General features: G+C 35.4%; 1 protein-coding gene across 1 annotated transcript; it reads left to right on the top strand.

The window, feature by feature from the left end:
- Positions 1-3,069: 3,069 nt before the first annotated feature.
- On the top strand, positions 3,070-14,773 carry Smp_029480 (bardet-biedl syndrome 4-like protein; the record flags this gene model as incomplete). The annotated part of the gene is made up of 7 exons (XM_018791259.1): positions 3,070-3,165; positions 3,206-3,259; positions 3,311-3,438; positions 6,513-6,789; positions 7,416-7,726; positions 8,716-8,857; positions 14,509-14,773. Coding segments are annotated over 7 exons (1,104 nt in total), but the record flags the coding sequence as incomplete, so codon positions are not given.
- Positions 14,774-15,803: the final 1,030 nt, after the last annotated feature.

Below are 15,803 nucleotides of genomic sequence, written 5' to 3'. Positions count from 1 at the left end.
GTCTAGCTTATTATCACCTGCATCTCCCTCCTAATTCTCAAAATTCAGCCTCCCAACACAGACTGGGTCGGGACTCAGTCAAATTATTTACGTGCCTTCCGAAACAAAGGATTTATTTTAGTACTCGGATTTTAACTCTATTATTTTTCTCATCGCAAGCAACGGACCCCTAGCTTATTTTGTTTTAATCACTCAACACTTGAAGCCGTTGTATATGTCAAAGACCCTTCCTTTTAAAGTCTGAAGGTTAGTCAAACATCTGTCTTAACTACTAGGGATAGCATATCGAATGACCTATATAAGTCTTTGTAATTTTTGGGTCTAACCATGCTTCAAACACATCATCAGAAGGTGTTGTTAGTGCATATTTTGTTGGAGGATTCCTGCATTTCACTACATGGTGCAAAAAGCAAGACCCCTGATATACATCTGTACATGTCTTTTTCAATTGAGATTTATGATGGGAAATTATTTAGGTTAGACATTTTTGGATCATTCTGCTGTTGGTTTAGCTAGTATTTTACATAGTTGTAAGTCGACGTGTTGTTATCCTTTCTTTTTTTGAAATCAAATCGGATACTCCTGTAGTGAGAATGTATTCTCTTAGTTTGACTTCTCTGCCTCAAAAGCTTTAGCTCCTATGCTTAGGGAAATAGGAAGGAAATTCCACATAAACTGAAAGCGGTAAAAGCCTTTCCCCACGTCCAGAGATTGGTCATTTTTATTTCTTTCATAAACAACGGCGAAATTCAGTTGATCATAAACAACAAATTAAAAAGGTATACCATACAGTTTGAAAAGAATTTAGACAGCATTTATGAAAAATACTAGGACTGAAGATCAAAAGTAAGATAAAGTGAATGTATTCCTACTATCATGATTTACTTTAAGCCTTGTCACACAACGTCTCCAACTTCTGATTTGGTTTATTGCATTGTCTTCAACCACGTAGCCCTCATTTCAAAACATGCATCAAACCAACGGCTGTTGACTTTATGGGCCGACACCACATTATTGTTTAGCGAATATTTTAAGAAGAAACAATCTGTCTAGTAAATATTCCAATGAATACATTAACAGCATAAATTGTACAAAATGTCATCAATCTGACTTCAAAATATTATACAAGTTCCTCTTTTAAGTGTAAACTTAATAACAATAATGAAATTACTTAAATTTAGCATTATCTCTAAAAGTAATGTGTTAATCACAAGATGTTAATTACTAAAAATAATCATGAAGGCATAGGAATAAAAAATTTTAAAAAATTGAATAGTTAGATGTCACAAGTAAGAAGTAGGGTATCAAATATTTTTCGATGCCAAGAATCAGGTTTGTTCATGAGAGTTCATTTGATTTGATACTCATGTAAATTACGGAATCTGGAAGAATAGCCTAGCCTACGCATAATTGAGCGTACTGTTTTGTAAGTGAGAAAAACACCAAAGACAATATCTTATGCTGTAGTACAGTATACATTATCTGTCAAGTAAATACACGAAACATGGTCTTGAAAAACTTATTTCACACATTTTGGGGTAAATTAATTTTATATCTCTCAAAGGACACTCCGTGTTTGCCTCCTTTCTTTTTTGGTTCCCATTTCCGCTATACGAGATACTCCTGGAATTGCTAAGAATTCTGGCTTGCTAACCACTTCAAGTTTTATTGTTTTCACTAACACAGAGGGTGACCAGTCTTGTTAGTTTTGCGTTCCCCTTAAATTTATCACGGCCCCTACCAAAACACTTAGCTCGATTTCAGAGAAACAATTCCCCCAATCTTTCATTTCTATATATGGTCTTCAGCGTCTCTTACCTCTCCTTAGAGTTTTATCAGGGTTCATCAAAAGCCTTAGTTATCTATTTTATTGAATAGACCATTTCTAACGAAAACGTTTCGTTGGATATTATCATTACTATATAAAATACCATATTTTGTTGATAGAAGAATAGTTACGACAAAAGTAGTTCCAAATAAGTTACCTTACATGATTTTTGAGAGTAATATTTTGACTACACACTTGATAAGAAAAACCTCAAATAATTATCAATTTTTGTTTTTAGAATACTTGATACGTAAAATAAGACAATAAATACCCTTTCAATTTATTTCATTTTCTCCTCTCAACTTAAATCATTTTGTTTGAAGTCAAGCAGACTTTTCTACCATCCCCATTATTATTCAGTCGGCGTTGTTCGGCAAAATACTCTTCACAAATGCTTGGTTGAATGATGCATAAAGGTGAGTCATTTCACTTTCTAAAAATAACTTTCTTTATACATAAGAGTCTTTATATATTCAACCAATTGAGAGTGTGAATTGGTTGTTACATACCCTTTATACACAATCAGCATTTTCCAAATGTACAGATATTATAAAAAATTGTACTAATGGGCAATTCACGTTAAATGACGATTATCATTTGTATTGTTTAAGTCTAATTAATCGACTTGGTGGGTGTATACAACAATCTTTAAATAGTCTATTCAAGTGTTTGGAGCATAACAATAAGTCAGTTGATATAATAAAGCAAATTGCAAAGTCATTGTAAGTGTCATTATTGTTGTTATCATTCTTCATATAAATATTTTTGAATAAATAAAATTTGCCTTTTTTGTGTGTAAAGCAGTATGGCGATTTTTAATTTATCAAATTTTACATGTTGCTGTAATCAGGATTAACAGTTTGGCGGCAGCTTAGGCTCTAGCTAATGTAGGTTCTAATCTTCTACTGACTATCTTCGCAAAATTATCACCCCTAAGAGTGAGATAGGTAAAAGCTGGTTTTTAGTTTTTCTTTAATTGTAGATAAGTTCCCGAAGTTATTTGTCTCTCAGAATCGTTTCGACGTCTGTCAATTCTCCTAGATCGCTAATGGTACATATCCTTTCTGTCCTATAAAATAATACGTTAACCGATGCTTTTTTATAACTGATTATGCAGAAGACATTAAGATCCAAATATGAAATAATTCAAGTACTCTTCCAATAAACTGATTAATTACTGTACTGTTTCTAAGCATCACTTTGAACATAAATATGACCTAATCATTGAAACATATGTATCATGTGTACTTTTGTTTCTCTACAGGCATCTACAAGGTCATCATAATGAAGCATTGGAAATCTATCAAGATGCTTTAAAACTTAATCAAAATGATTGGGTAATAATCTGCTAGCTCCATCTTCTTACATTTTTGTCAGGAAATACCATTTGGACAAGGTGTATGTTATTTCTACATGAAACAATTTGAATCGGTTAGAGTATAGTAATAAATTATCCTGATTCCATTCAATTTATTTCTTTAGGCTGAAAAGTATTTTAAAAAATCATGTAAACTTACAAAAAGCATTAAACCATTGAAATGGTTAGCAAAAATTCATTTAGAAAAGAGCTCAATAAATTCTGCTATCGCAACGTTGAAGAAAGCAACCTCGTACGTTGAATCTCCCTTTCCCTCTCTATCTCTATATGTATATATCTCTATAAATATAAACGAGGAATTCAAACAGTCACAAGTTATTTGGAATTGTGAACAGAAACTCATTTTCGTTATTTTTCACACAACGAGATACACCATAATATTTTATCGATCATTAATTTGAGCAATTATACCTACATAGTTCTGTACAACACTTTTAAAGAAAATATCAGGAATAAACTATACCCGCAAAACTTCTTATCGAATAATACTAAACAGTTTCAACAATCAGCCAGGAAATCTAGTTTAATCATCTTCTGGGAAATAGTGAAAATGGAAATTACTAAAGATAAACGAGATTGTAAACATTTGTTCCAACCATGTTTATGGATTTTATTCTAAATGACTGTTGCACCAATGACTAACATAATGTTTGTGTAGTTCTTGACCCTGATTGAATTTTATCCATCAAGAAGTCTTACTATGACCACTAGAGATTGTAGTGGTGTTTTGATAAAACTCGATCAGAACTAAGAATTTAGCTTAAGACATTTTGGTTACTATTTAACGATTGATGTATGTTGTGAATATCTTCCTCTTACAAAAGGAAAATTCTCAACTGGGATAATTTATTGGGAACTTTACTGGTTGTAATACAGGTTTAAATCATACGTAAAGCATGGATTACATGAAGATTGTATAAAAGACATGCTGATAAGTGCTGACAACCACAAGAGTTGAATTAGTTGGATTTCTTGTTGATTTCTCCTTACCACCCTAAATGTCTAGTTATTAATTCTGTCTATAGTATAAATGTGAGTTGTTTAGTATCAAACTAACTATGTTCAAAATATTGAATGTGATATTGTGTACACATATGTTTTTAATCTGATATCCCCCACATAAACTGGAATAAGTGTTTTACAACATATGTAACTCAAGCTTAACTCTAACCCTGGCGAACAGTTCTAACTAAAGTAGGAATATAAGTTTAAGGAATGGTAAAGGGTGATCAGATCATCCTATGTCATTAATCCAAAAAATCATCGATTCGTTGAACAACCATGTCGAGAAGCGTAAACGTCTAGTCTTTTGGATTCTCTCAATAATCATAATTTAATAATTTCGGACACTATTACATCTCCTAAATTCAGCTGTTTTGGTGAATCTGCATGCATTACTCTTTATGTTCCACTAAGTTTTTTTTAGTTGGATATTACTTAATAAATTTTATTCATGTAGAGTTGTATCTCCTTCACCCAAATTTGCACTTCTCTTTGGACTGACCTTCTAAACTCGTATGTCTATATCCATCGAAATATCAGTAGACTCCTGGAATGTATAGAATATATTCTGTTTAATGTGAATCAGCCGACTATATGCAGCGTAGAAGCTGGCACTTATATATAGATCGGTTCAATTTGTCGCATTATATTAGTATAGGAAGTTGGGATTATCATAACAAAAGCTAGAATAGTAACAGTAGTAACAATATTAGTGGTTGTAAAGAAATTCAGCTTAGTAAATATGATTCGAGAAGAAAATGTTAATTGGCGAAATAAAACTCATAAGATAACTTTGAACCTCAGCTTCTGCAAAAAACAATGAGTTAATGTGTTTACGCGATTGTAACCAATTTTAAGCTAATTCGCCAAACTTCTCGAACGATAGGTCATGATAACCGCATGAACACTAACTAGGTAGTCCATGTCTACTAATGTGGTCCAAATTCACGATCATTAGCTTCATAAACTGATACCATGTCTTGTTTTGGCCGTCTTCAGCTTTATTCCAAAGTACTAACACAACAGGTAACATTAATCGTCAGGTTAGGTGGTGGTTAGGCATAACCAAGTCCGTCTGGAGCCTTTATAGGATTACTGCTGGTCCTAAGCCCAACCACAGGAGAAATTTTGAACATGGGGTTAACAACCCAATCCCGTGGAAAAGCTATGTTAAGAAATACTAGGTATGGGTTATAGATATCTCAAATACATCAATTAATAGCGACTCACAACTCCGTTAACCGGTTTACTATCTATGCCTAGAACCCTGCGTCTAACCTCAGCATTGCTCATTCAGTGTGCGCAAAATACAAAAGAAGTGTTTTAAAGGGGTCAAATGCTAGTAAATTACCAGTATTCTCTACTTTCAGAGCCTATGTTTCCAGCTAATGAAGACTGCTACCTAATTTGTCATAATGTTCGAGATTAAAAGCTAGAACGTGAATAACAGCACCACGATCGCTATTAGAGATATAAGAGCGATTGTCGCTTCCCAGTTTCCCACACCATGGAATGATATTGATCCTTGGGGTACCTGAAAAGATAGTTGGGTGTGGAATGGTCATGAAGATCTGGAAGTGTGACGGCAGTATCCAAGTGATAACCGTTTGAAGTCATTCACATAGGACCTTTATGCAACTAGTCTTTAGTATTTTAGCTCCGTACTTTCGAGGCCTTATTGCCAAAGACGGAAATCCATAGAGTAGGGTTAAGAGTACTTTTAAACTCTCCCTTTCTTTATGAGAGGGTAACATCACTGAAGATGCTGGTTATCTCGGAAAAAAAACTTAGCGCCATTACAATCTTGTCCAGTTAGCAGTACTACTTCGTCCTTAGATTTTGACTTGATACTTTTATTCTTACCGATCTTAAAGGAACCTACCTGGCATGAAAGAACCTAAAGGAATAACTGTTCCAGACAGAATATCTTTTCTCGGTCATCACAATAAGGAAATTTAACCAGAGAATCAAGTTATTAGCTAGGAACGGTCATAAAGTAGGACGGAATTAACAACTGCTTAGTATACTTCTTCTTTGGTTGGTAGACTGATATCTTAACTTCACTACAAGTAATCGGAATTGACAAAAACCGATGGAGCTTTCTGAATCTTTTCCGAGACAGAACTGATAAGAATCGAAATATAACTGCAGTGGTCAACTCAAAAAACTTCATTATCTATCATCAAGGTTCAGACGAGTTCTGAAGAAACATTTTACACTAATTTTTTTTTCTGAGAATGAAACTATCACGGCACTTTTTCTGCAACATATAATGTAAACTTAAATCTTTTTTTGATAAAACAGACTAGTACCTGAAGATCCGGACATATTATCTAATCTGGGTTTATTATATTTCCAAACCAATCAAGAACAATTGGCATTTGAATGTTTGAGCTCAGCAATTATTTTAAAACCGGATCATTTTGATGCAAATCAATTAGCTGGTGTAATTATTACACTGCATAAGGATTATGATGTGGCATTGAATAAATATCGATCAATATTAAAACAATCTTCTGAAAGTTCGATATTATGGAATAATATTGGTGTAGCACTAATGGGTAAAAGAAACCTAGTAGCTGTAAGTCATTAAAAAGTTTTGTGATATGTATATATATGTTAAGACGAAACGATCGTCCAATGCTTCTACGTTTTCTGTAGTGATCTATCTAAGATTAGTTTGTGGTTTAAACCATGAAAATTCCACAAATTCCCTTCACTAATAATAATCACATACTCACAAGATGCAACTTTTATGGTTACAGTGGGAAGCCGTGACTGGTGAGGCTTAATCGTGTCGGGTATGCGGAAGGTACTCGCTAAAGACAATGGAAGATGGTCGTACAATATCGTAGATCGACCAAAGTCAGACTTGTACACCTTTGGATCCCAGATCAGATGTCTAGAGGTTAGGCTTTTGTGTGTAAGACCAAAGATTGTACGCTCTATGCCCGTCTGCGCGATCGTAGGTGGGCACCGATGACGAGTCTCACGCTAGGACGAGATCAACGTCTAGTGCCTCAAGGTTTTCAGTGTTGGTTTACTTAAGATCTGTTTGTGATTTATGTTATGAAAATTCTACCGATGTACACATATGTCTTAATGGTTAGATTTGATTTTTGCCTATAATATCATTTTAACTTCAGAAATAGATGGTGTCTAACTTTCTTCTCTTTTGACAATTCCTTTTCACTTTCAAATTAACAGTCTATAACGTGTTTTAAACGTGCCAGTTACTTAACACCATTCGATTGGAGGATATCGATTAATCTGGGCATAATTTATATGCACACATCACAATGGTTAAGTGCATTTCAACATATCACTACATCAATCAATTTGTTTAATTTCATTAAACAAAGATCAATTCAACGTTGCGCTATAAATGATAATAATAATAATCAAAAAATTACTCATGATGTTGGCATGTTATATTGTCTTCTGGGTTATTGTTTAATTAAATTAAATGAATATTCCAAAGCTTATGAAGCTTTTATGAATGCATATAAACAAAGCAAGTGAGTCTGATGAGTATATCTGTCTGCTTATATATATGTATATATGTTCGGTAACTAGAGGTAGTCAGCTGGAAACCTTAGACAAAGGTTTCATGTTAGTTGATACTCGTCAGTAGGGCGAATTTGCAATCTTTAAGGAACTGATGAGGGTCTAATTGAAAACAATGCTGTTCGGTTATGTATACTATCTTAACTCACATTTTATATTATCAGTTTCACTTTATGATGGCAGAAGTGTGTTTTTTAATTTCCATATTCTCAGGGCTTAACTAAGATGTCTTACTGCTTGTTTTACATAACATAAAATAAACTTCATCCACTCTTGATGTTTGCTCGCGATTATAACATTCATTTTCTAGAATCCTATGGTATAACTATTCCCATTGTTTATTTTTATTTATTTAAACACATAAATATTGGTACAAGCAAGCACCAGATACATATGCGCCGCACAAATCTCATTTGATTTGTGTGAGGGCTGTGATACTGCCCAGATGCCCAAACTGAAACAGGTGGTTTTCTTAGGGGGCTACACCCGGAGCCTTTGACCTAAAGGTCTAGTCCACAAGGCAGTGGAGCATCGTGAGAAGATGTAGTCCCATGGTAGCCGGTGACCAACAACAGGTTCATACGTCATTTGTTCCTTTAGGATACTGGAGCCCATGTGCACCATTGGTTTGGAATCAGGGTTTTCCAACTCCCCTAGGTGAACTCGCCGTGTCCACCGACCCGGTTAATGCGCCGGACACTCGCTTTTCGTCCTCTCAATTTCGTAAACAAGACTCCCGCCACAAGAAGGCAGTGAGTAGGACTTTCCTGGCAGAGGCTGTATACGCGTGGCCATGTGAGAGCATTTGGAGAGGGAGAGCGGACTCTCCCAACTCTCGGCCGTACCAGGGCATTTGGGGGCTATAAAATAAATATTTTCATAAGTATAGCATTTATTATTTAAATTGAAATGTTCTATTACTTAATTATTTACATTTCAGTAAAAATCCTTTAGTGATTTTAAATTGTGCAAATTTTCTTACCAAATCAAACAAAAAATTGGCCAACCAAATGCTCTCAAAATATAAAAAACTTAGTTTAACAAGTGAATATGAATTACCTTATTGGGTGAATAAAACTGATGTAAGTCGATAATGATAGTTGTTATGTAGACTTAGAATTTGTTTTCTAGAATAAATAACTTACTTTTGTAAAACCGAGTTAACGATACATTAGACCAATCAGAAATCGACAAAGTGATAAGTGCATGTGATCGACCAGAAGATGCTTTTCGTTTTCAAGGCATTTAAAATTCACCATTGATGGCTTTATTTTCTAAAGGACATATATATATAACTCCGCCTGTAGTTCTTCTAGGGCTACTGCCTGTCCCAAGCCCATTGGACCCAGGCTTGACAGCAAAGGTTAAATACGGAGGAGATGTTGCTGTACTCCGGTCACGAAGAGGAAAATGCTCCATACAATCAGCGAGTTGCTCTGATGTTGTCCAAAGAAACAATAAATGCACTTATAGGATAGGAATCTCAGGGATCCAGGATCATGAAAGCATCCGTCAAAATAAAGATGAAGAGAATTTCGATGAATATTGTCCTATGTTATGCACCCATCAATGATAGAAACGACGACAATAATGATCAGTTTTACGAGAGGCTGCGGTCGATCATAGCGAACTGCCCACAAAAGGACCTGACAATCCTGACGGGAGACATAAACGCTAAAATCGGAATGGACAACATTGGGTATGAAGATATCATGGGATGACATGGACTAATTGGGACAAAGGAACGAGAATGGAGAGAGATTTGCAAATATATGTGCATTCAATAAATTGGTTATACGAGGCTCTATATTCCCTCACAAACGCATACACAAAGTTACATGGATCTCACCAGACCAAACCACAGAGAACCAGATAGATCATATTTACACCAGTGAAAAATTCACAAGATCTGTAGAAGATGTGATAACCAAAAGAGGAGCTGACATAGCTTCAGATCACCACCTGATTGTTTCCGAGATGAATCTGAAGTTAAAAAAACATTGGACAACTGGAGAAAAGGTATTATAAAATTTTAATACGGCTTTCTTTCATGATACTGACAAACTCAACCAATTCAAGATAACTCTAAACAACAGGTTCCAAGCCTTACAGGATCTACTGAAAGAAGAAACCACTAAGGAGGAAAACTGAGAAGGGATAAAAGAAGCATTAACTTCAACATGTCAGGAGATTCCGGGCCGCAAGAATGGATCTCTATCGAAACTCTGGAAAAGATTGAAGAAAGGATGAACAACCGAACAAGAACAAAAAACGTCAATACACAAGCAGAGTACACAGAAGCAAACAAGCAAATGAAGATGAGCATCAGAGCAGACAAACAGAAATACGTGGAAGAGCAAGCGATGACAGCGGAAAAAGCTGCAAGAGAAGGAAATATAAGACAACTATATGACACGAAGAAGTAGCTAGCAGGAAATATAGTAAACCAGAGACCGGTCAAGGACAAGGAAGGCAAGAAAATTACCAAGATTCAAGAAAAGAAGAACAGATGGGTAGAATATTTCGAAGAACTCTTAAGTAGACCAGCTGCATTGAATCAATCGGATATCAAAGCAGAACCTACAGACATTCCTATAGATGTCACTACACCAACGATCGAAGAAGTCAACATGGCCATCAGACAAATGAAGAGTGGGAAAGCAGCAGGACATGGCAATATACCAGTTGAAGCACTGAAGTCAGACATAGAAGTAACTGAAAACATTCTCCACATACTAATCAGGAAGATTTGGGAAGGGAGGACAAGTGCCGATGAATTGGAAAGAAAGACATCTCATCAGGAAAAAAATGATCTGAGCAAATGTGAGAAATACAGAGGCATCACACTATTGACAGTACCACGAAAGTTTTTAAAGACAGTGTTTTTAAACATAAAGAAAGGTTCAGTAGACGCAAAACTTCGAGATCAACAGGATGGATTCCGTAAGAATCGGTCATGCACAGACCAAATCGCCACACTATGGATCATCGTCGAATAATCAATTGAATGGAACTCGTCACCATACGTAATCTTCAGTGATTACGAGAAAGCCATCAAGATTGTGGATAAGAGAATCAGTAAACAATCACGGCGTGTCCTTATCAAACATGCATGTAAAATGTGTTCACGATGTTGGGTTTGAATCATGTCATCTTCAGTGTATGTGTACATGTGTACATAATAAAAAGTTTAGAATTTCAATTTTGTACGGATTGTTAAGGTACGCACTAATGTGTTAAAATCAGCAAATGATCAAAACCATTACTCATTGCTCCTTAGTTTTTCAATCTTGTCAAAAATCTAATTTATATGGTCATTTCGCAAACTGATTGAATCTTAGTATACAGACCACTGCGATCCGACTCAGTTTTATAGTGATTATGTACTGTCAGTGACACTTTACGTTTGATCCGTTTTAGGAGTTTCGGATGTATGATGATGTCCTACTTCAATTGAAACTGTTCTGCATAAACCTCACAGTCAGAACTGCTCGTATTGCGTATTTATCGAGATAATTTACAGATAATTGGTCGTCAGCGTAAATTATGTCTACATATAATGTATTTAGTATACGCGGCAATGCCTATTTCATTTGTCCTTTACCCTTTTCTAATGTAAATTATTGCAAGTAACCAGTTACCCTGCTCAACATAATTATTAATGATTTATCTGTCGGCAAACTAACATTTATATTCGTCTGATATACACCACCACACTCAGTGGTGGCGTTCAAAAAGTCAAATTTGGTGAGCCCGACGTGTGTGGTTGAATGAAGGCATAAATGGCATTAAAGTATCTACAACAAAACACTAAAATATTATTTTGCAAATGTCTCATATAAAAGCTTTATTCATGATACGTTGACATCAATATTGTGTCAACAACTTGAGTCTGATGTGTTTTGTATACAAAATACCATTCAATATAAATATTTAAATACTCATGGAACACACACATTATACTACTTATATTCACTACTTATACTACTATTTACATTCAAATGGTCTTGATTATTCTCCATTCCCTTATTTTTACGCAATTAGTTTTGCATACATATGCTGTGTCTATTACAAACCCTATTTTCTGTGATATCTATCATTCCGATTTTTCTACTTGGAAACGAAAACTCCCTCTTTCACCTTCAGTCACATTAATTATCTTAATCGACTTACTTACTTACTTACTTACGCCTGTTACTCCCAATGGAGCATAGGCCGCCGACCAGCTTTCTCCAACCCACTCTGTCCTGGGCCTTCTTTTCTAGTTCTTTCCAGTTCTTGTTCATTCTTCTCATGTCTGTCTCTATTTCTCGGCGTAATGTGTTCTTTGGTCTTCCTCTTCTCCTTCGACCTTCAGGATTCCATGTGAGGGCTTGTCTTGTGACACAATTGGGTGATTTCCTCAAAGTGTGCCCAATCCACTTCTACTTGGAAACGAAAACTCCCTCTTTCACCTTGAGTCATATTAATTATCTTAATCAACTTACTTTCCGTCATATTTAATCTGTCTTATCACTCGCTGCTTTCTGTTACCCTCAGATCATCTAGATGCTCAAAAGATTTTCTAGTGACCGTTTAGTCTCTTTCGTTCTGACTCAACGGAACTTTCCTACGTAGTTGTTCATGTTAGTTTGTGTTGTTCGCTTTGTTAGTTATATGAGGTTGTTGAAATCACTAGATCACTCGGGTTCACACATGTTTAACGAATTCTCGAATAAAAAGCTCAATGATTAAAAGTTATTTATTTCTTACACTTACTGGTCATGTATTTATTGTACTGCATTCTAAAGATTTTAGAAGGGATCAGAATTTCTGCTAGATAGTGAGTTCTAGTATTCAATCATACAATTTATTTACTCATTTATTTAAACACATAAACATTGGTGTAAGAAGGCACTAAATACATATGTACCACACAAATCGTTGGATTTGTGTGACAGTTGTGATACTACCCAGGTGCCCAAACCGAAGTACGTGGTTTCCTCAGGCCACACCCAGAGCCTTCGACCTAAAGGTCTGATCCATAAGGCAGTGGAGCAACGTAAGTAGATGCAGTCCCATGGTAGCTGGTGACTAACAATAGGTTCATACACCATTTGTTCTCTTAGGATCTTGAAGCCCATGTTCACCATTGGTCTGAAATCAGGGTTTTCCAACTCCCTTATATCCACCAACCCGGTTAAAACGCCAGATATTCGCTTTTTGTCCTCTCAATTTCGTGAACAACACCCTCGCATTCGACACTGTGGATAAGAGAAAATTATGGAAACCTCTTCGACACTGTGGAGTACCTGAGAGAGTCGTCCACATTATCTGGAACTCATGCGACGGACTATGGTGCCATGTCGTGCATGAAGAACAGCTGATAGACCCATTCCAAGTAAGGACCGGAATCAGACAATGCCGTCTACTCTCCCACATCCTCTTTCTTCTGGTTGACTGGGTTATGAAGACCTTTACATCTGAGGGGAAGCACGGAATAAAATGAACAGGTCGGATGCAGCTAGACGATTTCAACTTTGCAGATGATGTGGCCCATCTATCCCATAGGCATCAACAAATGCAGGTCAAGGCAAACAGCACAGCAACAACCTCTTCATCAATAGACCTCAACATACACAAAGGAAAAAGCAAGATCCTCAAATACAACACAGAGAACACCATCCCAATCAAACTTGATGGAGGTGCTCTGGAAGATGTGGAATCTTTCACGTACCTGAGAAGCATAATCGATAAACAAGGAGGATCCGATTCAGACGTAAAGGCGAGTATTGGCAAAGCAAGGGCTGCATTTCTACAGTTGTAGAACATATGGAACTCAAAACAACTGTCAACCAATACCAAAGTCAGAATCTTCAATACGAACGTCAATACAGTTCTACTATACGGAGTTGAAACTTGGAGGAATAGCATAACCATCATGAAAAAGGTACAAGTATTTATAAACAATTGTCTACGGAAGATATTGAATATCCGTTGGTCAGATACCATCAGCAACAGTCTACTGTGAGAGATGACAAACCAGCTTCCAGTTGAAGGGGAAATTAGGAAAAGACGTTTGATGTGGATAGGACATGCATTTCGGAAATCATCAAACTGTATCATGATGCAAGCGCTAATTTTAAAGGGAAACGGAAAATAGAAAGGTCAAATAACACATTGCATCGGTAAATGTAATCAAACAAGAATAGGATGAATAACAGCTGGAAAGGATTGCCCAGGACAGAGTTGCATTAGGAATGCTGGTGGACGGCCTTTGCTCCACCATGTGGGGTAACAGGCGTAAGGATATATATGTATATATGTTTAGCCAATAAATTTACGTCCTCTCACTCGATCTTTTCTCTTGAGTCGTCTGTTTGGCTCGTGTATAGAAAACTTGTTTCCTATTATCAAACCTCGAACGCTGAATAATACAACAGTTTTCTTTAACTGAGATCAAATATTTCACATTTTTGTTCATTCCTAACTCTTAGTTCATGATGTACCTCTATAATCATCATTTGCCATCGTCAAGGTCTCATATAGTTTTGCAAGTTATAAATACCATCACATTCATCTTCGACGAAGTTGTTCCAAATGATTATCGATCGGTTTACTGTCCAATAAACTAGTTTATAGATTTTTTAGAATTGTACTGATACTCTTTTTTTATAATGAAAATAATAAAATTTTGGCTTGTTACATAATAAAAAGTCCCTATCATTTATATGTGTTATACTTACTGTTTTAGGTGGATAAATTAGTCAACCAATTGGATACGTATCTCAGAAATATTCAAAGACAAAATACTACAGAATCAACTGGTCCTTTGGAAATTTCAGTGTAGTTCAATGAATATTTGTATACGTGAACATGAATTCTTTTTTTTTGACAGTTCTTGTTTTAGTTATCAGCTTTTCATTGTAAGATATTAAGTACAACCGTCAAAAGGCAACTGTTTAGTTTCCACTTCAAAATTCTTCATTGAATATTCATCGTTTAAAGATCTCCATCATATTAAAAGCCTAATATTTGAATGAACAATATTTTTTTCTATAAATTCTCTCTGCAGGTTCTACAATTATATATCCAAATGAATAATCCGAAAAAATTGGCCAGGTTAAGGGTAAAGTATATCGTTTAAAAACTCCGCCTGTAGCTCTTCTAGAGTTACTGCCAGTCCCAAGACCGGATAAAAGAGGAGAGTTTGGTATGGGGTTAGCGACCCCATCCTGTAGAAAACTAAATCGCTAAAAAACCGCTAACCAGATAACATCGTTTAAAGCATGTAAATGTCAAACAAAATAGAATTAATGATTGATGTAATAGATTTTCTAGTGTTCATTCTGATTTCCTTTTTTCTTGTATTTTAACTTTTATAAAGTTAAGTTAATTTCAATTTAGAACTTCAAAAAAACTGTCATCACAATAGAACTAAATTTGAGTATAAATTTCCTTAGTAGAACACTATGAACTTTGGAAATACTGGCATAAAGATTTTTTTCAAAAAAAAAATCGGTTTCGATTACTGATAACGTTTTCTTACAAAATAGACAATGAATATAGGGAACACTGTTAGTTTAGATAGAAATCTATGTTTCTTTAGCCACAGTCATTAACAACTTAGAATCTGGTGAATGAGTACATGAAAACAATCCCTTTTTTCAAGGCAAATAAGTAAAACGAGATGAAAATCAAAGTGATTTGAGTAAAGTTAGCAGTATGGTAATGAACAAGAACTCAGTTGGGGAGTCCAATTTATTGTTTAATGCGAAACTACAGAATACTTTCGTAAAATACGAAAACCACATGTTGAATACATAATTTGCACATCTTCCATCAGTTTTCCTTTATATACTTTATGATTCTTTCAATTCCGTTGTTACTATAGTTACTTTTTGTTTGCCTTTCTTTTCTCTTCAATTAAATCTTCTCAATCTTCCACCGGTATGAGTTTCACTTCTGATTGGTGCTACCTACTACTTATATCTGTCAATATAAATAGCATATGCTATTGTACCAATGTTACTAAGAAAATTGAGCTTA

This window comes from Schistosoma mansoni, assembly GCF_000237925.1.
Source record: "Schistosoma mansoni, WGS project CABG00000000 data, chromosome 3 unplaced supercontig 0124, strain Puerto Rico, whole genome shotgun sequence".
NCBI classification, from domain to species: Eukaryota; Metazoa; Platyhelminthes; class Trematoda; order Strigeidida; family Schistosomatidae; genus Schistosoma; species Schistosoma mansoni.
Note: the sequence above shows the minus strand (reverse complement) of the source record. Positions and strands in the feature narration are given on the sequence as shown.